Here is a 24,464-nt window from a genome sequence, read left to right as displayed (position 1 = left end):
TAAGAGACTTACCAGTATTCAGGTTTGGCTCTATTGCTTAATTTCCCTGGGCCTCAGTGTTCTTGTATAGAAGAGGAAGGGGTTGACGTAGCTGTTTTCCTTGAACCCTCGAATCCCTGGGTCCTCAGATGCAGCACCCAATAGCTGTTCTCAGTATTAAGCGCCAATGGAAAGCACACATCCAAAAGTGGTATCACTCCCTAACTGAAGTATTATTGTGGATTTGTTTTTGTGTTAGTTTCTGGCAGTGTAATAACACTTTATTTTCTGCTGATTGGAAATTCTAATTGGTGGCTGTATATATCTGATGAATAAGAAGGGAAAATGAATTTTTTAAAATCACGTTTGTTAAACATTTTAAAACATGGGGGACAAGGTGATGAAAAGATTAGGAATTATTAGGCTAGCAATTAGCTAAGATTCACCTCCAGCTCTAAAAATTCTATGATTCCTAAGTTGATGAAGTATGCCATTATGGTAATTGTTATATTTATCAGGTAACATGAGCATTTTATTGTATTTTTAAAATATTTTTATTTATTTGTTTGACAGAGATCACAAGTAGGCCAAGAGGCAGGCAGAGAGAGAGGGGGAAGCAGGCTCCCCGCGGAGCAGAGAGCCCGATGTGGGGCTGGATCGACCCTGGGATCATGACCTGAGCCGAAGGCAGAGGCTTTAACCCACTGAACCATCCAGGCGCCCCTAACATGAGCATTTTATTTTATTTTAAGATTTTATTTATTTATTTGAGAGAGAGAGAGATCACAAGTAGGCAGGGAGGCAGGCAGAGAGAGAGGAGGAAGCAGGCTCCCTGCGGAGCAGAGAGCCCGATGCGGGGCTCGATCCCAGGACCCTGAGATCATGACCTGAGCCGAAGGCAGTGGCTCAATCCACTGAGCCACCCAGGCGCCCCCTAACATGAGCATTTTAAAGGAAAATGACTATAATATAATGATAAGACTAATGGTGAAAATCCCTAAGGAAATTTGTAGAGGCTGGAATTTTAAGGCCATCCATCCAATTATACTGATGACCTCCTTATAGGATTAGCTCTGTGGACCTCCTCCACTGGGCCTGGGCCCCAGTGCAGCCTCAAGAACACCCATCACTGTCTTGAAACTTAGCAAAGAACACACTCTGGCTGTTCCTTCACTGACACGGAAGAGTCATCTCCTATCAGACCTCGCCCTCAGAAGGTTTCAGGGAACCTAACATTATGAAGACAGTTTTCTTACATGTTTTCTCGGGAGACTGCAGCTGCCTACATGTCCTTTCCACTGGTTTTAAGTCTAGCATCCTAGGCAAAATGAACCTATGGAGGCAAACCCAGACAACTCCCTTACCAAAGCCCCCCTCCGGATCTCTACTTGTCAGCTTCACCACTGTCTTTTGCCCTACACTACATCTAAGTTGGCTTGGCAGACATTGTTGGAAAGCAGGGATAGCAATGCCATATCCTCATCACAGGAGCCCATGCAAGAGCTGTAAGCCAAGACAGATTTAGCACAGCTAGCAGGGGGCATTGAGGGTGGGGTTCTAAATAATCTCATTATCATCAGTACTTTTTGATAACTTTGGCTCCAGTCAACAGCCATAATATTTCACAGTAAGGGGCGCCTGGGTGGCTCAGTGGGTTTAAGGCTCTGCCTTCTGCTCAGGTCATGATCCCAGGGTCCTGGGATTGAGCGCCATATCAGGCTCAGCAGGGAGCCTGCTTCCTCCTCTCTCTCTGCCTGCCTCCCTGCCTACTCGTCACCTCTGTCAAATAAATAAAATCTTTTTTTTTAATTACATATAAAAATATTTCACTGTAAGGGCCTGAACATTATAAAATGAAAATATGGTGAAGTCTTCCTTCTAGGAGTTTTAAACAGACCCAAGAAGTGACTTCAATACCTTGTACTGCCTTCAAATCCGCTGAATACTTACCCCGTGGGAAAGTCTCCTCATGCCTCTCTCTAAAATATTTCAATCTCACTTTTCCAATCCTGTGATCCAAAAGGCTGGTAATAGGACAACCTGATTTACTCAGTAATCACGTTAAGAACGGTATCCTAGGGGCGCCTGGGTGGCTCAGAGGGTTAAAGCCTCTGCCTTCAGCTCAGGTCATGATCTCAGGGTCCTGGGATCCATCAGGCTCTCTGCTCCGCAGGGAGCCTGCTTCCTCCTCTCTCTCTGCCTGCCTCTCTGCCTAGTTGTGATTTCTCTCTGTCAAATAAATAAAATATTTAAAAAAAAAAAAAGATAAGAACGGTATCCTAGGGGCACCTGGGTGGCTCAGTGGGTTAAAGCCTCTGCCTTCCACCCTGGTCATGATCCCGGGGTCCTGGGGGGGGGGGGGGTCTCTGCTCAGCAGGAGCCCGCTTCCTCCTCTCTCTCTGCCTGCCTCTCTGCCTACTTGTGATCTGTCAGATATATAATTAGAATCTTAAAAAAAAAAAAAAAAAAGGAAAAGAAAAGAAAGGTATCCTAGCTCTGAGGCAGGAGAGCAGGAATCTTGAGTTGAGGTAACGCAGGGACTAAAACATGTAGCCATATATTCTCGTCTCAAGATGATGGAGAGAACAGAGGTCCAGGGAGAGGGTCCAGGCTTAGGAACCATGCTTGTAAGACAAAACCTGGCAACTGGGGCGCCTGGGTGGCTCAGTGGGTTAAAGCCTCTGCCTTCGGCTCAGATCATGATCTCAGGGTCCTGGGAACGAGCCCCGCATCCGCATCTCCGCTCGGCAGGGAGCCTGCTTCCTCCTCTCTCTCTGCCTGCCTCTCTGCCTGCTTGTGATCTCTCTCTCTGTCAAATAAATAAATAAAATCTTTAAAAAAAACAAAACAAAACACCTGGCAACTATTGGAAGCCCTAGCTTCCAAGCCAGAGATCATACCGGCAGGCCTCTGCCTAACCCGAGAGATGCCCTTTAACATAAGGAGAAAACTGGAGAAAACTGAGGCACTCGCTTCTATAGGATAATCAGAGATGCTACAGAGAGGCCAGGGCTGGGGAGGATGCACAAGACCGGGACAACCCACTAGCCTGGCCAGACCTGCACACAACCCACGCCCCACCACTCCAAGTGCCTCCTCCCCGCAACCCTGCCTCCGACGCAACTCCTTCCAGCCGAGCGGGGGTGCCTGCGCACTCTGGCTGCGCCTGCGCGGGGAGGGCGGGTCAGCGCGCCGGCGCAGTGCGGTAGTCACTGGACGCTGTGCTACGTTCCTTACGTCCCTTAGCGTTGGTCGGGGAGAAGGGAAGATGGTGCTGGATCTGGATTTGTTTCGGGTAGATAAAGGAGGGGACCCAGCTCTCATCCGAGAGACTCAGGAGAAGCGCTTCAAAGACCCGGGACTAGTAGATCAGCTGGTGAAGGCAGACGGAGAGTGGCGACGATGTAAGTACCGGGACGCGCCGGGTATCCCCGGGTCCTAATCCCAACTTCATCTCTCCGATCTCGTTACTGCTCCTGAGGCCACAGCTTCCATCCCTCGTCAGTCCCCTCCCTGGTTGCGGTGACTCCGAGGCTCTCACTGTCCCCTAAAACGCACTGTGCGAACCGGGACCATCCTACCTTTTCCCTCTGCCCGGGCCCTGGGTGCTCCCTTCCACGCGTGCTCGGTGCGGATCCCTGGGCTGTCTGGGAAGGAGCAATGGCGCGTGCGCAGCGAGAGCTGTCAAGTCTTCCTGCAGCAAGGGTAGCCAAAAGAAAGCTAGGGCGGGAGGTTCGGGAGTTTCCGAACACTCATCTTTGGTCTCCTTCGGTCCCTTTTCATCTTCAGCAAGGCCCGAGTGGTCTCCCTCTAATTTGGTAGGACCAAAGGCTCCAGCCTGAGACTGAGTCACATCTGCAGCGTAATAGTTCAGTCCACCCATATTGCAAGTGTTTGGGGACTTCGGAAGCCGCTCATGACTAAAAAGCAATGATCCCGAAGCTTTGGAAGAGGTCATCCCCATGACTTGCAGGCATATCTTTAAAAATCGAGGAAAGACTTTACCGTAGTAGAACAAACATGGGAAGAGGAGTGCCGTGAGGCAAGAACAAGCTTGTAATTATTGAGCCTGTTTGTGATTTGTGCAAATTTCCGAGAAAAGACATTAGCAGAGTTGGTCTAGGATCTGATCCGGACATCTTTCATGAAGCTGAATAAAACCAGAGGACCGTCTGCCTATCAACTTGTGCCTGGATTAACTGGGGTAGTCACTGATTGGCCGGAAGCTGTCAAGCACACGTGATTTTTTTTTTTTTTTTTTTTTTTTTGTCTGATGCAATAGGTCTGTAACCAGCTGAGAGGCAGGTTTTATGACAGCACACTGCAAAGGCCCTCTCTGTCCAAAAGTGTGGTGGATTTCTGTTAGAAAAATTGATTTTCCTAAATTTATCAGTGCATTGGATAGGAAAAGAGTATTGGTTTAACTTCTGTTGTCTGCTGATTCTGCGTTCTCATTCATTCGGATGTGGTATTTGCTTGACTGTGAGATCCCACCTCGTGAATCTAAATCTGAATTTTTGAGTTGCAGTGGAATTAAATTAAGTGGAAGAAAAAAAACTAGCCTAGACGCTGCTTTACTGAATTAGAAGTCAGAAGTATCAGATTTTGTGTCAGTCTGGTTATTGTACAACTGTTAAGTGACTTTGACTGTGTTAGGTAGTCTTTTGTGTATAATGTACACTTCCGCAGAAAGTTCTGTTCCTTACTTGATGAGTGGATATGTGGTGAGGGGATAAGTTCTTCCGGGACAAGTTTGTATTTTATTTACGTGTATGTCCCAGTAGCTGGGGTATACATACACACACAGGATATGCATATACACATGTATACATATAATCCCAGTATCTATCAGGTTACCTACATATAATCCCTGCACCTGGTTCTTGGTAAGGACTTGACAAAGGTTTACTGAATTCGTGAATATCTTCTGTGTTCAGGGCACTTTGCCCTTCTGTATGAAAAACCGTTTATGTGTAGTTCATTTTTAACACATCTGTTGATTTGATTCTATTCTACCTAACATCCCTTCCCAATATTCTCTTGCCAGATAAAAGGAATTAATGATTTTTCCCAGGTCACTGGCAGCCCAAGTTGGACATTGACCGATCTTATATTTTATATCAACGTTCTTCTGTCATTGACTGCAACAAGGATGTGTAACCCAGAGCCACATTAAAAACTCACATCATGGGCGCCTGGATGGCTCAGTGGGTTAAGCCGCTGCCTTCGGCTCAGGTCATGATCTCAGGGTCCTGGGATCGAGTCCCGCATCGGGCTCTCTGCTCCGCAGGGAGCCTGCTTCCCTCTCTCTCTCTCTGCCTGCCTCTCTATCTACTTGTGATCTCTCTCTGTCAAATAAATAAATAAAATCTTTAAAAAAAAAAACAACTCACATCATGTTCCCTGACTGAGGACCTAGTAGGCTCCACATGTACACCTATTTGTCTGCCTATGAACATTCAAGGTGCCACTAAGGCTCTGTGCAGAACACAGGTATCTGATAGAACGTGGGATTGTAGTATCACATCAGTGTTTACCACAACTCTTCTAACTCCAAGGATTCAAACTGTGATTTCTTCTTTTTAAATTTAGAGTGATATAGTGCATTTGAACATACAATAAGGATTTGTCTCAACTATTTCCAAAGCTGCTAGATTTCTCAACTGTTTCCAAAACTGCTAGTGTATCTTGAAATCTGTGGTAATTACAGGAATTCTATCTAGCCTGTGCTATACTGAATGAAATTTCTCTTTACCGTCTTACTGCACATGCCTTAAGCCAGGTCCTTCTCTTTGGGAGAATTTTCTAACAGCTTTCAGTTTTACCTCATTCTCACCTAGTGCAGAGCCACATCCAGGACATGTGATCTGTTTCAAATGGAAATCGAATCATTTTATATCTGGATTTAAGTCTTGCTGTGACATTCTTACCTTAAAGCAGTGCCGTCTGAGGGCACCTGCCTGGCTCAGTTGGTTAAGTGTCTGACTTCTGACTTCAGGTCAGGTCATGATTTCAGGGTCCTTGGATCGAGCCCTGAGTTGTGTGGAGCCCTGCATCACACTGAGCAGGGAGTCTGCTTCTCCCTATCCCCTTCCCCTTCCCCCTGCTCATGCGTGCACCTATGCTCTCTCTCTCTCTTTCTCAAATAAATAAATTTGTAAACTTTCTGGTGGCCAATTAGGGAAAGGAAAACAAGAAGTTCATTTAGTAAGATACTATAACTACCTCAGTATATCAAAAATTGTATGTTCAACATATGATCAGTATAAAAATGGAGATATTTTACATTGGGTTTTTTTGTTTGTTTGTTTTTTGTTTTTTGACAGAGACAGAGCTAGAGAGAGAGAGTGGGCCAGAGAGTGAACAGGAAGAAGGGGAATAGGCAGAAGCAGACTCCCCATGGAGCAGAAAGCCCAACATGGGGCTCGATCCCAGGGCCACAGGATGGTGACCTGAGCCAAAGGCAGACCCTTACCTGACTGAGCCACCCAGGCACCCCTACATTCTTTTTCTTTTTTACAAGTCTTCAAAATTTGGTGTATATTTTACACGTACAGTGTATCTCAGTTTGGGCTTGCCGTGTTTCAAATGCTCAATAGGCTCACATAGCTATTGGCTACCATATCAGACAGTGTGCGCTAAAGCATGAAAATACAAATTACTTAACACAATTTACAAAGCCCCACATGTCTTCCTAGCCTCTTCTCCTGTCACTCTCCCACATATCCCCTCCAGTCTTTGTTCTAGCCGTGTTACCCTACCTGTACGGTCTTTCACACATCCATGATTGTTGCTGCTTCTTGGAATATTCCTTATCAGTCTGCTTCCCCTGCTCCCATCAGCCTTCCTTGCCAGACCAACTCTGCTCCCATAGCACTCCCTTATTTGTGTGTTCTCCATATATTATCTTGTATGTCTAATTGTGACACTTATAGTATTTTTATATACAAAGTTTTTTTTTTTTAAAGATTTTATTTATTTATTTGACAGACAGAGGGATCACAAGTAGGCAGAGAGGCAGGCAGAGGGAGAGGAGGAAGCAGGCTCCCTGCGGAGCAGAGAGCCCGATGCGGGGCTCGATCCCAGGACCCTGAGATCATGACCCGAGCCGAAGGCAGCGGCTTAATCCACTGAGCCACCCAGGCGCCCCTATATACAAAGTTTTTAAACTTATTTTTTTACTGAGATGTATTCAGCGAAGTATACAGATTTTAATGTGTAGCTTGATGGATTTTACAAAGCTGTATACCTATCTAACCACCACCCAGGTCAAGATCAAAGACATTTGTAGCACCCAAATAGAGGCTCCCTCATGCCCTTATCTGCCCTCTGTCACCATCAGTTAATTTTGCCTGATTTTGAAATTAATGTAAATGGACTTATAAAGCATATATTTTCCCATTAACATTGAGTTCAAAATCAGGCAAAATTAATTTGCCTGATTTGGGCTTCTCTCAAAATTATGTCTGTAAGATTATTCCATCTTTTCATGTGAAGCGGTGGCTTGTTCTTTTTCATTGCTGCACAGTATTGCATTATGTCAATATACCAGTTATCATATAGCTATATCAGGCAATTCTGTTGATAACCATTTGGTTTGTTACAGTTTGAGGGTATTATGAATAAAGTGCTATGAACATTGTTTTGTGTGTCTATTGGTAGACATAAGCACTTCTTTCTGTTTGGTATATACAAGTGGAGTTGCTGGATAATAAGGTAGGTACATGCTTAGATTTAGTAGATATTTCTAAATAGTTATCCAAAGTAGTTAAGCAGTCAACACTCCCACCAGCAAAATAAGAATTCTAGTTGTTCTACCTCCTTGCCCTTAATATTAGCAGTCTTTTAAATTTGATTTTAATTTAATTTCGTTTTAGCCATTCTGATGGGTATATAGTGGCATCTCATTGTTGGTTTTAATTTGCATTTTCCTGGTGACTAAAGATACTGAATGCCTGTTCATGTCCCTGTTAGTATTTGGATAGCCTGTTTTGAGAAGTGTCTGTTCAAGAATGTTGACCAATTTTGGGGCGCCTGGGTGGCTCAGTGGGTTAAGCCTCTGCCTTCGGCTCAGGTCATGATCTCGGGGTCCTGGGATCGAGCCCCACATCGGGCTCTGTGCTCAGAAGGGAGCCTGCTTCCCCCTCTCTCTCTGCTTGCCTCTCTATCTACTTGTGATCTCTCTATATATATCAAATAAATAAAATCTTTAAAAAAAAAAAAAGAATGTTGACCAATTTTTATTTGGTGGTTTGTCTTTTTCTTATTGATTTGTAGGAATTCTTTATCCCTTCTGGATAGAAGGCCTTGTCAGATATGTATATTGCATGTATTTTCTCCCAGTCTGTAACTTGCCTCTTGCTCTTTCATTCTTTTAAGGAACAGAAATTACTAATTTTAGGGACACCTGGATGACTCAGTTAGTTAAGTGTCCAACTCTTGATTTTAGCTCAGGTCATGATCTCAGGGTTCTAGGGGGCTCCATGCTCAGCAGGGAGTCTGCTTGAGAATTCTCTCCCTCTCCTTCTGCCCCTCCTCCCATTCATGCACTCTCGTTCTCTTTCTAAAATGAATAGATAAATCTTTAAAAAATATATTAATTTTAATGAAGTCTAATTTATAGATCTCCTCTTTGTAGTTTGTGCTTCCTGTGTTGTTTACAAAATCTTTCCATATCTCAAGTTCCTGAAGAGATTTTCCAATATTTTTTCTAGAAGTTTTATTACTTTACCTTTCACATTTAGGTGGATGACTCATCCCACATTGATTTTGGTGTATGGTGTGAGATAGGGATCAAGTTCATTTTTTCCTGTGTTGCTCCAGTTGCTCATGGTAAAATGCAGGAAGCTAGGAATAGACGGGAACTGCCTTAATCTAATAATAGATATTAAAAAACCTATAGCTAACATTTTTTTTAAGGTTTTATTTATTTATTTGACAGAGAAAAAGTACAAGTGGGGAAGCAGCAGGTAAGGGGAGAAGCAGGTTCCTGGCAGAGCAGAGAGCCCAAGGTGGGACTTGATCTCAGGACTCTGGGGTCATGACCTTAGCAGAAGGCAGATGCTTAACTGACTGAGTCACCCAGGCGTCCCCTAAAGCTTACATTCTTTTTTTTTTTTTTTTTAAGATTTTATGTATTTATTTGAGAGCGTGAAAGAGAGAGAGCATGAGAGGGGAGAGGGTTAGAGAGAGAAGCAGACTCCTTGCTGAGCAGGGAGCTCAGTGTGGGACTCAATCGCGGGACTCCAGGGTCATGACCTGAGCTGAAGGCAGTTGCTTAACCAGCTGAGCCACCCAGGCACCCTATAGCTAATATTCTTAATGATGAAGTACCAAATGCTTTCCCCCTGAGGTTGGGAACAAGACAAGGACATCTGCTACCACCACTTCTAATCGACATCATGCTAAAGGTTCTAGAGAGTTTGATATAAGACAAAAAAAAAGGGGGGGTGCCTGACGGCTCAGTCAGTAGAGCATGGGACTCTTAATCTCAGGCTTGTCAGTTAAAGCCCCACAGTGGGCGTGAAGCCTACTTTTAAAAAGAAGAAAAAATTAGAGTGTGATGACAGATGGTAACTAGATTTGCTGTGGTGATCATTTGCATTGTATACAAATATCAAATCATTATGTTGTATACCTGAAAGTAATACAATGTTATATATCAGTTATATCTAAGAAAAAAAAAAGACTGGTATGGAAGTAAAGCTGTCATTATTTGTAGATGACTAGATTATGTATTTAGAACTGAACTCTTAAAATTAAGTAAATTTGGGAGGTGCCTGGATGGCTCAGTGGGTTAAGCCTCTGTATTTGGCTCAGGTCATGATCTCAGGGGTCCTGGGATCGAGCCCCACATCAGGCTCCTTGCTCGGCAGGGAACCAGCTTCTTCTCTCTCTGCCTGCCTTTCTGCCTACTTATGATCTCTCTCTATGTCAAATAAATAAATCTTAAAAGAATAAAATAACGTAAATTTGGGACGCATGGGTGGCTCAGTCACTTAAGTGTCTGCCTTTGGCTCAGGTCACGATCCCACGGTCCTGCCCCTCCCCCTCTCCCTACTTGTGTGCTCTCTCAAATTAAATAAATAAAATATTAAGGATAAATAAACCAATAAAATTAACTTTAGCAAGATCACTATATACAATAAACAGAATCAATGATATTTCTTTTTTTAAAGATTTTATTTATTCATTTGACAGAGATCACAAAATATTTCTATAAATAACAAAAAGCATCTGATGCCTAGAATACATTTAATAAGTGACATTCAAGATCTCTGCACTGAAAACTGTAAAAGCATTGCTGAGAAAAATCAAAGATAGTGATGGGCTATGCTATATTCATTGATTGAAACATTCAGCACTGTTTTTTTTTTTTTAATTTTATTTATTTATTTGTCAGAGAGAGAGAGAGACAGAGAGAGAAAGATCACAAGTAGGCAGAGAGGTAGGCAGAGGCAGAGGGAGAAGCAGGCTCCCTGCCAAGCAAGGAGCCCAGTATGGGACCCGATCCCAGGACGCTGGGATCGTGACCTGAGCCAAAGGCAGCCGCTTAACCAACTGAGCCACCCAGGCGTCCCAGCACTGTTATTTTTTTAATTGTCTTATTTTCTTTTACTTTCAGCATCTAGCATGCTATTTTCTTTTGTATTCCCAGCACTTAATACAGGGCCTTGCAAATAGGAGGGACTAAATAAAATTTTTAAAGACTTTTTTATTTTAAAATACTTAAAAATTCCCACAAAATTGCAAAAATAGTAAAAGGAGTTCCAATGTACCCTTTACCCAGTTTCTCCCACAGATGACATCTAACACAACTGGTACAGTTTCAAAGCCAAGAAATTAACATTGCTATAATTCACAGACCTTATTCAGATTTCACTAGTTTTACATGCACTTGTGTGTGTGTGTGTGTGTAGTTCTCTGCAACCTTCTCCCATTTGTATAACCACTGTCACACTCAGGACAGGACATAGAGATCATCACAGAGATCCCTCTCACTGTCTCTTTGTAATCCATTCTCGTTCCCCTCTCCCCTCCAACCCCTGGTGACCGCTCTTCTGTTCCCATCTCTTTATTTAATCCAAGTAAGTGAATGAGAAAGTAGTTAGATCATTTTGTACTGATATTTAGTTCAAGTTTGGCAAAACCTTAAAAAAAATAGCTGCCAAGGAGCTGTCTCATTTCTAGTTGTCATTTCACCTGTCAAAAACTTGCTGTTTACCATGTGGTCCTTGAGCCTGGATTCAAGAGGTCTGATTTTTGCTAATTAGACTTAGCTTAATGAACCACAGTACTGATATAATAGTTTGGGCCCAAATACCCATGTAGGCTGATTAGTGCACTATCTTCCCCCAAAGAAATTAAAGCACAAGAAACTTATTCTCCAGGCTGCCAGGTGAGATTTTGTCCGAGCAAAGGGAGTAGCATTAACTATTTCTAGCACAGAGATGCACAAAGATGCTGCAACCACATTCATAGGACTTGAAACAGGATTGCTCTCTTTCCAGATCCCAGTGCGTATCACATAGTTTCTTTCAATGGATTTTAAGAAAATTGAGCAGGTTATGGTTATTTAAGTTTTTTCTAGGTTCCTCAGATCTCTTACTTGACCGTGGCATTGTCCAGATTATGATAATTTCCAATTTCAGTCTCAGAAGGGCCTTTTCCTTGTCACCAAATGCAGGGAGAACCCCACTGTCACCAATATATGCCAACTAAATTTGGGCCTCTAAAGCTGTAAGATTTCACAATTTCATGAGATCCTTTAGCTCTGCCTAAGGAGATTCTTGGATTCTTTATTCTTCAGGCAGATTTCGGGCGGACAACTTGAACAAGCTGAAGAACCTGTGCAGCAAGACAATTGGAGAGAAAATGAAGGTAAGAGAACTGGGTAACAGCCTTGAGAGTTGAGCAGAGGTATTTCATCTCACTCTTAGTGCTCACATAATTTCTAATCTAGTGTCTAATTCTGTGAGATACTGAATTTCTTACCAAAGGGACAGATATTTTAAAAAGAAAGGAAGGAAGTGGGAAAGGGGACTAAGAGGCATTTTCAGGGATGGGTGAGTCTGTCTTCTGTCGGATAAGTCTTAGTCCCTTCAAGCTGCTGTAACAGAATACCATAGGTTGGGTGGCTTTTAAACAAGAGCAGTTTATTTTTCACAGTTCAGAAGACTGGGAAGTCTAAAATCGAGGTGCTGGCAGATTCTGTGTTGGTGAGGGCCCACTTCCCAATTCATAGATAGCCGTCATCTCATTGTGTCCTCACATTGATAGAAGGGAGCTCTCTGGGGTCTCTTAGAAGGGCACTAATCCCATTTCTGAGAGCTCTGCCCTCCTGACCTAATCTCCTCTGAAAGACCCCACCTCCAAACACCATCACTTTGGGGATTAGGTTTCAACATACAAGTTTGGAGGGACACACAAATACTCAGTCTGTAGCAAGATAAGATTCTTGCAATGTTGCTCATTCATTGTCCGTTTTGTGCTTATAGTAATATAAATTCCACCAGTAATCTTATCTAATTATCTCTTGAGCCCAACCTACAGTGACAAAAAGGTTTTCTAAGGGTGGTCTTGAGATTCTTTGTCTCACTGTAGTTGTGCTGTTCAATGAAAAGGGCACAGATACGGAGTCCAAATCCCGGATTGTTGGCTATGTGACTTTAGTCAAGTTAATTTCTGAACTTCAATTTTCTCATCTGTGAAATGACAATACTAACATTCACCTATAGAACAGAATTGTGAGTACTAATGTTTTTAAATGTAGAGAAGCTGGCACAATGCCTAGAACCCTGTAGTTATTCAGCAATTGCAAGTAACTGCAGAGGGCAAGTCGTTACTGGCCTTCATCCAAAAAATCCTTCCTGTGCGTGAAGAATGTTAAGTTTTCGCTTGGCCTGGCTTTGCTATCCAGAATAGTTCATGCTTTTAATCTTTTCTCAAAAATATCCTCTTAGCTCCTTAGTCATTTATAAAAAACATACTAAATGCTCCCTCAAATCTGTCTCATTTTTAAGTTGTAAACTTCTCAACTAAACCAAAAAAATTATAAAATTTTGGAACCTGAACCAGGAAAGAACATAACAAAAAGACTCCCTCTGGATTCCAGTACACTTCATGATAGTCTGAATCATTCTCTACCAGTATTTTGTTACACTTTCAGCTTGTCACTGGCTGTGGAGATTGATACTGACAATAATATAGTTTTCTTCCTTTGGGACTCATGATGCTTAATCATTTGCATGTCAGAGGCCCCATAATTATGTAAATTCCAGTGTGCACTCGTGCCTGTGTATTCTTTGGGGCACATACAGATAGTGCCAGCCTAGTGTTTTCCTAGCAAGAAGATGGAAGTGTTTTAATTTGCAGTAGCTTGTTAGATCCCTTCACTGTAGCCCCACAAGGAGTGTTCTCCCTTCCTATCCATTAGAATGGTCTTAAAAAGTGCTTTAATATGTATAGCACTTGAAAGTATTCATTTTGGTTTTCATCTTTGCTGCAAACCTGGAGTGTAGGTAGTACCTTTGTCAACCTTATTAAAAGGGCAAGAGAATAGGCTTAGGAAATTAAGGAGCCTGCCTAAAATCACATTGTAAGTTAGTTGCAGAGTCAGAACTTGAACTCAGAACTTGAATTTGCTGCCCTGAGATTATCAGATAGCAAAGGGACCTCAGCTCTCTTGGCTACTAAATGGAAAATCTGGAGGTTTAGGCCATTTCTTTCTATCTCAGTAGTCTCTGCTTATTCTTTTTTTTTTTTATATAAGATTTTTTATTTATTTATTTGATAGAGATCACAAGTAGGCAGAGAGGCAGGCAGAGAGGGGGGTGGGAAGCAGTCTCCCTGCCGAGCAGAGAGCCCGATGTGGGGCTCAATCCCAGGACCCTGGGATCATGACCTGAGCCGAAGGCAGAGGCTTTAACCCATTGAGCCACCCAGGCGCCCCTAGTCTCTGCTTATTCTTAATAAGACTCACTCTGAGATTTTCAGACGTTTGCAACTTTTTAAGATGATTTTACTTGAGTCATTGAAAGGTGTGAGTTTGGTTATGGCTAGCATCCTGACTTCTCACTTTAGTATATGCGATTGTGTAATAAATCCAAAGGATTTCTATGTTTTACCCCCAGAAGATTTAGTTCTTTCTTATGACTCAGTTTTGTGCAGTGGTAGATGAGGTTGTAGAAACATAATTGCCTATTGTTATATGTATAGAATTTTTAAAAAAAATCTTTAGAACACGACATGATTATACTTGCAAAGCAGACCCTGAATCTCCTCAACTTACTTTTATGCAAGTTTTGCTGAGGTTGTACGTATCTTGTTATAATGGCCTGTGATAATTTTCTTTAACTCCTTTTAATTTGGGAAGAATTTGACTCAATTTATCTTCTCCATGGCTCTGGGCGAGGATTGGAAATGATCTGACAGAATATCACAAAGATGGGTGAGAAGAGAACCAGGGCAGAAAATCTAGCCCTGCTTATGTTCTGCAGTTTTGCTAAGTTGCATTGATTGCTCTAAACTTGGTTCTAGATTTGGTGACTTTTCCTCAAAAATTTTGTTTTCCTCAGTGTCCTACGATTCTATCATCCCATCCATTTTTTTTTTCCCCTTGGCCTCAGTGCTGGGATTATTCTTAGGGAGTGGACAGGGATTCACAGATTCACATCTAGGCACCTGCCCTGGAGCTGGGCAGTGATACAACCATTTTCACACCTTCTTGGTGCCCATAACTATTCTATGTCCAGAGGGGACATTCTTCTTACATTCCTGTTGATGTCAGCCCTCTAACCCTGACGTATTAATTGATCTGTCCAGGATCCAAAAAGCCAGAAAATGGCAGGATAAGGAGTTAAAATTTTCTCACTAAATTTTTCTCTCACAGGTTGCAGCTCTTAGATATAGTTGTATAGAAAATTCTGTGGTTAGTTTATATATTAATTTGTTGTGCCCTTATAAAACTAGGTCAGAAGTTTTCTTTTATTTAATAGTATTGGGGGTTTTTTTGGTTTTGTTTCCCCTGCAGAAAAAAGAGCCAGTGGGAGATGAGTCCATTCCGGAGGATGTATTAAATCTCGATGACCTCACTGTAGACACTTTAGCTGTAAGTTATTGTCCTTCCGTTTTCTAGACTGGATTTCTGTTCTTTCATCGTGACCTTGTTCCTAGACAAGCAAGTGCTGACACTCTGCTCCACACAGCATTGCAGCCTCCTTGAATGTGTGCAGCTGGGAAATGTCCCCCTCCACTCTTGTTGGTTTCTATCCTTGAGTGTTTATTAGATCGCAGAGACGGGGTCAGATGGAGTAGAAAAGTCAAGAGTAGGAAGAAGAGGAAAAAGGAGCCAGTTACCTTCGGTTCATAGAATTTCATTTTCACAAAGTCAAGGATTTTTTTTCAGTTTGCCGTAATTCAGTTAATGTTCACAACAGTGAACCTAGAGAAGTAATTTTCAAGTTTTTTAGTCACCGAACCTTTTTGTAAACCTACAGCACAAAAGCATGGCAAGAGCATAAATACAGAAAAGCAGAGTTGCGGGGGCTAGAAGGGCTGGCTTGGGGTCTTCACTCCCGCGCAGCCCCACTTGCTAAGGGCTCTCCCATCACCACGAAATCAGTAGTTTGAAACACTTGCAAAAAGGAATACAAAAGAAGCTTAGAACAGGGTCTCTTGCTTCTAATAAATTTGTAATCTCCCTAGAGAACGGTTAAATGTAGTACATAAGAGTGCTAAATTGATTTCATCAGGAATATCAGAAAGTACGCGTTAAGAGAAAGAGCTCTTTAAAGAGATACAGTATTAAAACCCCTGAGATATATAGGGTTAAGAAGAATGGCCAGAATTAATCCAACTCTTCCTTAGGTACCCCTGAAGAAAATGCCAATGAATTTGTCAGGGCAAAGCTGTGTGCGTGCGTTTGAAATAAATCTCAGTTCTTTGAAAGCCTTCATTGTTGATTTTTAAAATGCTATCGCAAGGGTTGTGGTTCGAGCACAACAAGGTGAGGGCAACAGAATCTTACTCTTCCTCTGTACCTTGACCTGCTGTGACTTGGGTGCTGGCCTGGCCTGTTTATCTACAGAACCTGAAAGTCTCACAAATCAAAAAAGTCCGACTCCTCATCGATGAGGCCATCCTAAAATGTGATGCCGAGCGGATAAAGCTGGAAGCAGAGCGGTTTGAGAGCCTCCGAGAGATCGGGAACCTCCTGCATCCCTCCGTACCCATCAGCAATGATGAGGTAGGTGTCTGTGCCCCAGCGGGCGGCAGCCTGCCTGGCGCTCTTCTCTGCTGGGGAGGGGGCGGGGGCAGGAGGGGCACTGGGAAACGCTGGCATTCTCTGTATAATAGGCCTTGTGTCAGAAGCAGGCTCTTTGTATATATTCGCTCTGCCCACCAATTGAGAATTGAAAGAGTCAGATCCTTGCCTGATTGGGAAGTAGCAGAGACAGCAGGTAGGAGGAGACTCCTGGCCCAGAAATCTCTTCTAAATCGGGCTGCTGTCCTCCACTGCGTGTTGCCCGTGGTAGCAGTGAGTCCTGTGGGAGGGATCTGCGAAATCAACCTCACCCCTCACCCACACCCCGCTGAGAAGCTGCAGGTTGCAGGGAAATCTGCATGATAAAAGTTTCCTGCTGAGTGGGAGCTTCCCCAGCACAAAGCTGCTCTGAGCCCAGCCTTTGTTCCCTGACACCCCAGCCGTGGCTGGGCCCATCTGTGCCTCTTTCATTCATTCCCTAGTGAACGAGCCCTTAAACTCACTGCAGGCTGGGGTGGGAGACTCGGGAGGTCAGGGCTCTGAGCCCGCCCTCATATGGCCCCAGAACCAATGAGAGCCTGGAAAAAAAAAAAAGTCTACATTCTCCTCTGCACCCCAGGCGATGCTGATGGGGGTGGGGGGGTGGATGTCCTGTAGCAGGATTTTCAAGGAGTCATTTAAAAGGGTAAAAAAAAAAAAAAAAAAGCAAATGTGAGAATAGGACAGATCTCTTGAAAATTCATGATTTCAGTTCCATGGCTAGAATCACTTCTAGGAATTTGTAAATGTTTATTTCTCCATTGAACACAAGTTCTCTAGCAAATTCTTTTTCTTAGTCTCTGGACACAACGACCAAAACCTAGTGTTTGAGTTAAGCAGTAGTTTTGCAAAGCTCTAAGCTGTTTTTGGAATGGGGTTTGGAAAGCTGGAGGTTGTGCAGTTCAGGGGTCACCAGTCTTCTTTCCTTAGGATGCCGACAACAAAGTAGAGAGGATCTGGGGCGATTGTACAGTCAGGAAGAAGTACTCTCACGTGGACCTGGTGGTGATGGTAGATGGCTTTGAAGGCGAAAAGGGGGCTGTGGTGGCTGGAAGTCGAGGCTACTTCCTGAAGGTAAGAGTCAGGAACCCGTGGCGATGGGATTCTAAAGAAGGAGCTAAAAAAAACTATGTGCAGAAAACATAACCTACTTAAAGAGGCCCACAAATCCACCACTTGTTCTTGCCTTTCTCCTGCAAACGGATTGGCAGTCAGATGCAGTTCTCTTTCTGAGGCAGGAGAATGCTGCTTCGAATTCCCTAGAACCAGAGCCCCTATGTGATCCTCCATTATGGAGACGTGTTTTGCTGTCTGGATCAGAACAGTCTGCCTTTAAGGGGCTGAGTGGAACTGGACCGTCAGACAAGTAATGAAGAGTTGAAACCCACTGATGAGTGCTGCAGGGTGGGTGGGCCCAGAGAGCTATGAGAACAGGTAAGCAGAGGCAGCAGACCCGGAGTAGTTGGGACAGAGGGCAGATGAATTCAAAGAAGACTTCCGGGAGGGCATCCCCCAAAATAATTTTGGGGATACATATATACAGAGTATGTTCTACATACACACACGTGTATGCTGTTTTAAAATTAGCGCAAGAAAGCTCTCCTGTGCACCCTGAGCAAATCATCCTTTCTGCCTCGCTTTACTTCTCCTGACAGTGTGCCTGGCTGGGCATTGGTATTAAGAAAGAATCTCTTGAGTCAGGTGTTGAGGTTCATGGTCTTTGCTGGCCTCCCTTGGGCCCCCAGTTGCCTCTGAGTGTAAATTGTAACGGGAATGTGATAGCGACAGAACCCAGTCACACAGTGCTTTGTCTCTGCTCCTGTAGGGTGTCCTGGTATTCCTGGAACAGGCACTCATCCAGTATGCCCTTCGCACCTTGGGGAGTCGGGGCTACACCCCCATTTATACCCCCTTTTTCATGAGGAAGGAGGTCATGCAGGAAGTGGCGCAGCTCAGCCAGTTTGATGAAGAACTTTATAAGGTGAGTAGCCTGGGGCAGTGTGACAGAATGACTTAAGTTATAAAGTTTAACTTCAAAGATACAGAGCGGTGCTGTCCAGGAGAACTTCTGTGGTGTGGAGATTCCTTGTATCATGACTGTTGAGCGCTTAAAATGTAGCTAGTGCAACTGAGGAAATAAAATTTTCATTTTTATTAATTCTAACTTAAGTAGCCACATGTGGCTAGTAGCTACCATACTGGGCAGTGCAGATATAGAGCCTGTTTTATCTTTCCCCAGATAATCTATATGACTTATCTAAAGCATACTTTTAACACCATGAGCTTCAGAAAAAAGCAGATTTTTTGAGTGCTTGGACGAAAGAAAATTGTAGAAGCGGTTGATCTTCCCATGTCCTCCTACTCCTAACCCCAGACTAGAAGCTAGAAGGCAAGACATATTTCCCTTGGGATGGATGTGGCTTCCAGTCTAGGGCTTTTTCTCAACCCCGGAGCATCTCAGGGAGAATGAGAGGATTCACGTTCAGAGTCAGAAGCTCATTCTGATGAGCTAGCTTAACCACCAGCTGTAGCACTCAGAATTTCTAAAGGTTCTGCTACCGGCTGCCCCTCACAGCATAATCTACTTTCCACCTGTCCTTCCCCTCCAAGACTGTTCTGTGAGAAGGGGATGACTTGGCTCTTACTGGGGAGGAGTTAGACAGTGTTCCTGGACTCACATGACTTACCTTAGAGAGGAATTTTTTTTTTTTTTTTAAGATTTTATTTATTTGTCAGAGAGAGAGAGAGAGCACACGCACACTAGCAGGCAGAGTGGCAGGGAGAGGCAGAGAGCGAAGCAGGCTCCCCACTGAGCAAGGAGCGTGATGTGGGCCTGGATTCCAGGACCTGGAGCTCATGACCTGAGCCGAAGGCAACGGCTTAACCCGCTGAGCCACCCAGGTGCCCCTTAGAGAGGAATTTAATAGAACTTCTTCCCATTGGGTCCTGTTGATGAGTTCAAGTTATGTTTTCATTCAGAATGCAGTGGGAAGCAAAATGTTCTCTAAATCCTAAGGACTATTCTAACCTTGATGTTCTCCCCCACTTCTTCCTTTTAAAGATTTTATGTATTTATTTATTTAGAGAGAGCAAGCAAGAGCAAGGCGGGGAGGGGCAGAGAGAGAGTCTCAAACAGACTCTGCATTGAGTATGGAGCCCAACGTAGGGCTGGATCCCACGACCCTGAGATCTTGACCAGAGCCAAAATCAAGAGTCGGACGCTTAACTGACTGAGCCACCCAGGCGTGCATGCGTGCGTGCGTTCTTTCTTTCTTTCTTTCCCCTTTATTTTAATGTGGAGAAAAATGTGTTCATGTATCGGTCAAAAGCTGTTTTCTCTTTTCTTCTCTTCCTCATCTCAACCCCCAGATTGGATCATCACAGAGCTTTAGAAGGGTGCCCCTTAGGTAACGTCAAGGAGAAGCTTATATGAGGGTTATGAAAGAGACACTAGGTAGCAGGTGTCCCTGCTGTGTTTCCTGCATTCTCTATCTCTCTGCAGATGCTTCTTGGATCCCTGTGCAGGGAGACTCACATAGTGAGAGTCCCCATAGTGACAGTTTGGGCTGGCCCATCTTACCAAATAACCTCAGTTTATGAATTCTCTGGAACCATGCTCTCCAGTAGAACTCTCTGCAGTGATGGGAATGTTCTGTAGCTACTGTCCAGTTTTACAGCATCAGCCACATAGCTGGTGAGCACTTGAAATGTGGCTAGTGCAAGCCAAGGAACTACATTTTAGTTTAATTTAAATAGCCACTTGTGGCTAGTGGCTAAGTTCCCACTGTCGAGTAGCAATGTCGTCTTCCAGATCCCCAAATGCTGGCCCAGAGCAAGTTTCCACCCTCCTCTTTTTAAAATTAAAATAATACCACGTGACAGAAAATTTGGAAATGATAGGGGATACCATCTTCTTTCTCATTACCTCATATAATTGTCTTTTTATTTTTATTTTATTTTATTATTTTTTTAATATTTTATTTATTTATTTGACAGAGAGAGAAGTCACAAGTAGGCAGAGAGGCAGGCAGAGAGAGAGGGAGAAACAGGCTCCCCACTGAGCAGAGAGCCCGATGCGGGGCTCGATCCCAGGACCCTGAGATCATGACCTGAGCCGAAGGCAGAGGCTTAAACCACTGAGCCACCCAGGCGCCCCTATAATTGTCTTTTTAAAAAAATTTTATTTATTTGACAGAGAGATCACAAGTAGGCAGAGAGGCAGGCAGAGAGAGAGGGGGAAGCAGGCTCCCTGCTGAGCAGAGAGCCCAACGCAGGGTTCGGTCCCAGGACCCTGAGATCATGACGTGAGCCGAAAGTAGAGGCTTAACCCACTGAGCCACCCAGGTGCCCCACAATTGTCATTTTTAATACACTTTTGGGGGCTTTTTTCATACAGCCGTCATTTTCTCAATCTTCTAATCACAATGTCTATAGATTGCCTTAGCAATACATCAGAAGCATATTTCAGTGTTCCTTTATGGTCTTCATCACCAACATTTTCAAATGGTTACATAATATAATTGGTCTGGATATAGGATAGCCGACTCTTCCCTTGTGGAAATATTCGGGGGGCTTCCTTCTTTGCCATCCATAAGTAATGTTACAATGAACTTTGTCCTGTTTATACCTTTTTTCCTTCTGTGTTACGTTCTTCAGCAGAACACCAAAGTGATTCTTGAAGGAGTGTAATCCTTCACTAACTTATAAGCACCAAGAGAGCAGAGACTGTGTCTCCTCTTGGCCAGCACTGGCAAACTTGGCCCTTACAAATGCCTAACAAACGTTTGTTGAGTAGATTGACGTATATTGCTACCAGCTCAGGTTTTATTGCACTGCCGTCATTGGCTACTATACATTATTTATAAATGTTTTATTTATTAGGTCAGTAAAAAAAAAAAAAATTACCAGAATATTTTCTCTCCTTTTAATTAGCATTTTTTTCGATCTCTAGGAGAGATCCCATTTTGGAGTGACCCATTCCCTCCTTTGCCTTCTTAGCATTCCCTGTGGTTTCTTGCTCTAGCTGAGGTCCCCATCCCTCACTCTTAACTAGTAGGGGTCCCTCCTCCTCCAGGTGATTGGCAAAGGCAGTGAAAAGTCTGATGACAACTCCTATGATGAGAAATATCTGATTGCCACCTCTGAGCAGCCCATTGCTGCTCTGCACCGGGACGAGTGGCTGCGGCCCGAGGATTTGCCAATCAAATATGCCGGCCTGTCCACCTGCTTTCGCCAGGAGGTGGGCTCCCACGGCCGAGACACCCGCGGCATCTTCCGAGTCCATCAGTTTGAGAAGGTGAGTGGACAGGTTAGGGTGAGGAGTAGGAGCCTTCTCTCGATCTCTCTGGGGTGGTTAGAGGGGAGGCAGGCTCTGTGGTGCTCAGACCCGCCTTAGCTCCGGTCTTCCCTCTCGCCGTCTCCCATCAGTTTCTGTCTAAGAAGCACATGCTGGAGCGGCTGTGAGCACAGAGCCTTGGAACCAGGCTGCTTGGGTCCCGGTGCCAGCTCGGCCACTTAGCAACTGTGTAACCTTGAACAAGTTGCTTGACCTCTCCATGCTCAGTTTCCTCCTCTACAAAAGCAGTATAATAGTATCAACCTCCTTTGGCCTGCTGTGAGGATTCAGCTGGTTGGTAGGGGCAAAGTGCTTAGAACGGTACCTGGCGTGTGATAATAAGAGCTCCACTGAGTGTTTGTTCTTGGAGCCCCAGTCCAGTTCAGCACCCATATCCCGCGGGGGCCCCAGCCTCTCCTGACTCCCAGTGGTGTAGGATTTGGTCTCCATCACAAGGATATCTCCCACTTCAGTCCTTTTGTTTATTCTCCCTGTCCCATTGTCACGGTCTCCTTGGGTCCCTCTCTGCAGATCGAACAGTTTGTCTACTCATCGCCACACGACAACAAGTCATGGGAGATGTTTGAAGAGATGATTAGTACCGCAGAAGACTTCTACCAGTCTTTGGGGATCCCTTACCACATTGTGAATATTGTCTCAGGTATCCGCCTCCCTTTCCCACAGCCCACAACCACCACCCTCGCCAGGTGAACTGCCACACAAAGAAATAGTTCACAGTCCAATTAATTGCCCACATTAATTAAAACATCACACTCTTCTCACTTGGGAGTGTTTGGTGATGAGAATATCTGGGCATGATTTCACTTCTGGGGATAAGGTGTAAATTAAAGAATTCGTTAGGTTTGCTAAAGGTCAGTCTCCTGAAATACCATCCCTCCTTCATGAATTCTAGGGGTTTTCCCTTTCAGGTTCTTTGAATCATGCTGCCAGTAAGAAGCTTGACCTGGAGGCCTGGTTTCCGGGCTCGGGAGCCTTCCGTGAGTTAGTCTCCTGTTCTAACTGCACAGACTATCAGGCTCGCCGGCTCCGAATCCGATATGGGCAAACCAAGAAGATGATGGACAAGGTAGGTGGCCCCTCGGGAGGCAGGAAATAGAGCCTTGTGCAGAACAGGTCCATCTTATTTCTCAGTCCTTGGAGGACGTTATGTCCCAGCATCGTGGGAAAATCTGTGCTGCTCAATCTAGACCAAAAAGTGAATCTGAAAATGATTTCTACTAAATCAGGACAGAATCCTTTTAGATAGAATCCTGAATTGAGCTCTATTCTACAAGGTATTTCTAGCTCTTCTCTTTTGGGCTTTTTTCTCTGTGACTCCAGATAAAGAAAAATCCCCCATTTGTGTGCAGAAGACACACTGAAGACAGTTTCTCTCCTCTCCCCCAAGAAGGTCTGGGTTTGTAAGTTTCTCTCTTCAAACCCAGTTTTTGGCCTTAATCTTTTCCAAGTCGGACTTGAAAGGGGTTAAAAGGAGAGGCCGCAGTGGCAGTTCCCTCCATCCTTCAAAGGGCCCAACTCCTTTCCATTTGCTGGGACCTATCACTTGACACTGACGGAGATATGAGGAATCTTCCTGGAATTATTATTATAGGGAATAAGTACTAAACACAGTTCTAGTCTAGCAAAAGATCAATAATGCTTTGGATTTGGATAGTTACCGTTGGGGGAGTCTGGCTAAGTGGCTGGTTCCTGGTCACGAGGAAGACTAGGTTGAGTTTCGTGCTTCCTCTGGGGCCCTGGCTTTGCAGGTGGAATTTGTCCATATGCTCAACGCTACGATGTGTGCCACCACCCGCACCATCTGCGCCATCCTGGAGAACTACCAGACAGAGGAGGGCATCGTCGTGCCTGAGAAGTTGAAGGAGTTCATGCCGCCGGGTAAGACTCGCTGCCCAGCCCTTCTTCCTCTTCTGTCTTCCCGCTCTCCTGAAGAGCAAACCCCCTTTCAGAAGATACCAGTCCCCAGAACTCTGCCTGTCCCCGGTGCTGGGCATGATGGGGCAAAGCTGAGAAAGCAGCCACTACAAGTATGACATCCTGTTTAAGCGCAGCTAAAATTCAGACTGGAAAAGAATTAATGAAACGAGTTCCCATCGCGGGTGCCCTTTTGTTCATAGGGATCATCCTCTTGTGGAACTCTCCCCAAGAAGTCCTTGGGGTTTGACTCCTGAGAATCGGTCGGTTATTTGGTTGACTCTGTCCCTTCAGGTCTCCAAGAACTGATCCCCTTTGTGAAGCCCGCACCCATTGACCAGGAGCCATCAAAGAAGCAGAAGAAGCAACATGAGGGCAGCAAAAAGAAAGGGGCAGCCAGAGACGTCCCCCTAGAAAACCGGCTGCAGAACATGGAAGTCACCAATTCCTGAACATTCCTTCCTCCCAGTTTGTCGGGCTTTTGTTTCTGTCAGCTGGGATCTTAGAGCCTGCCCACGGGCAGGGAAGCCAAGCACCCACTCATCACCCGCCCCATCTGACTGCATTGCTAAAGGGGAACAGTCTGCCACGTACAGCGCGACGTCCCCGTCTCCTTGCATGGGCACAGGATCCATTCACTGAAGACCGATGAAACCATGTAATAAAGCATCTCTGGGGGAAGGCTAGGACTCTTCCACAGTCTTCTGCCCAGGGCTCAAACCCTGTCTCTGACAATTCTCCCGGAAACCACACTCATATCTGCTTTTCCTTCTAAAGAAGGCTGTTCCATTTAGCAAGTCAGATAGCCTTTGACAGGGTCAGTGAAGGCAGGGGTAGATTTAGGAAAGGCTTAAGGAGAAAGTGAAAACTTTGAATCTTAGACACACAAGCTTGCAGGATAAGGGCCACACC

General features: G+C 44.4%; 1 protein-coding gene across 1 annotated transcript; it reads left to right on the top strand.

The window, feature by feature from the left end:
* The first annotated feature begins 3,202 nt into the window (after positions 1 to 3,202).
* On the top strand, positions 3,203 to 24,233 carry SARS1 (seryl-tRNA synthetase 1). The gene is made up of 11 exons (XM_046021595.1): positions 3,203 to 3,383; positions 11,789 to 11,859; positions 15,011 to 15,088; positions 16,067 to 16,225; positions 17,213 to 17,356; positions 18,108 to 18,263; positions 21,357 to 21,578; positions 22,149 to 22,278; positions 22,547 to 22,704; positions 23,387 to 23,516; positions 23,847 to 24,233. Exons 1-11 carry the CDS (start codon positions 3,248 to 3,250, stop codon positions 24,002 to 24,004), a joined length of 1,542 nt encoding a protein of 513 aa, XP_045877551.1. The 5' UTR covers positions 3,203 to 3,247; the 3' UTR covers positions 24,005 to 24,233.
* The last annotated feature ends 231 nt before the right edge of the window (positions 24,234 to 24,464 follow it).

The sequence above is a fragment of the Meles meles genome, chromosome 1 (assembly GCF_922984935.1).
Source record: "Meles meles chromosome 1, mMelMel3.1 paternal haplotype, whole genome shotgun sequence".
NCBI classification, from domain to species: domain Eukaryota; kingdom Metazoa; phylum Chordata; class Mammalia; order Carnivora; family Mustelidae; genus Meles; species Meles meles.
This window is presented reverse-complemented; position numbering and strand designations above follow the sequence as displayed.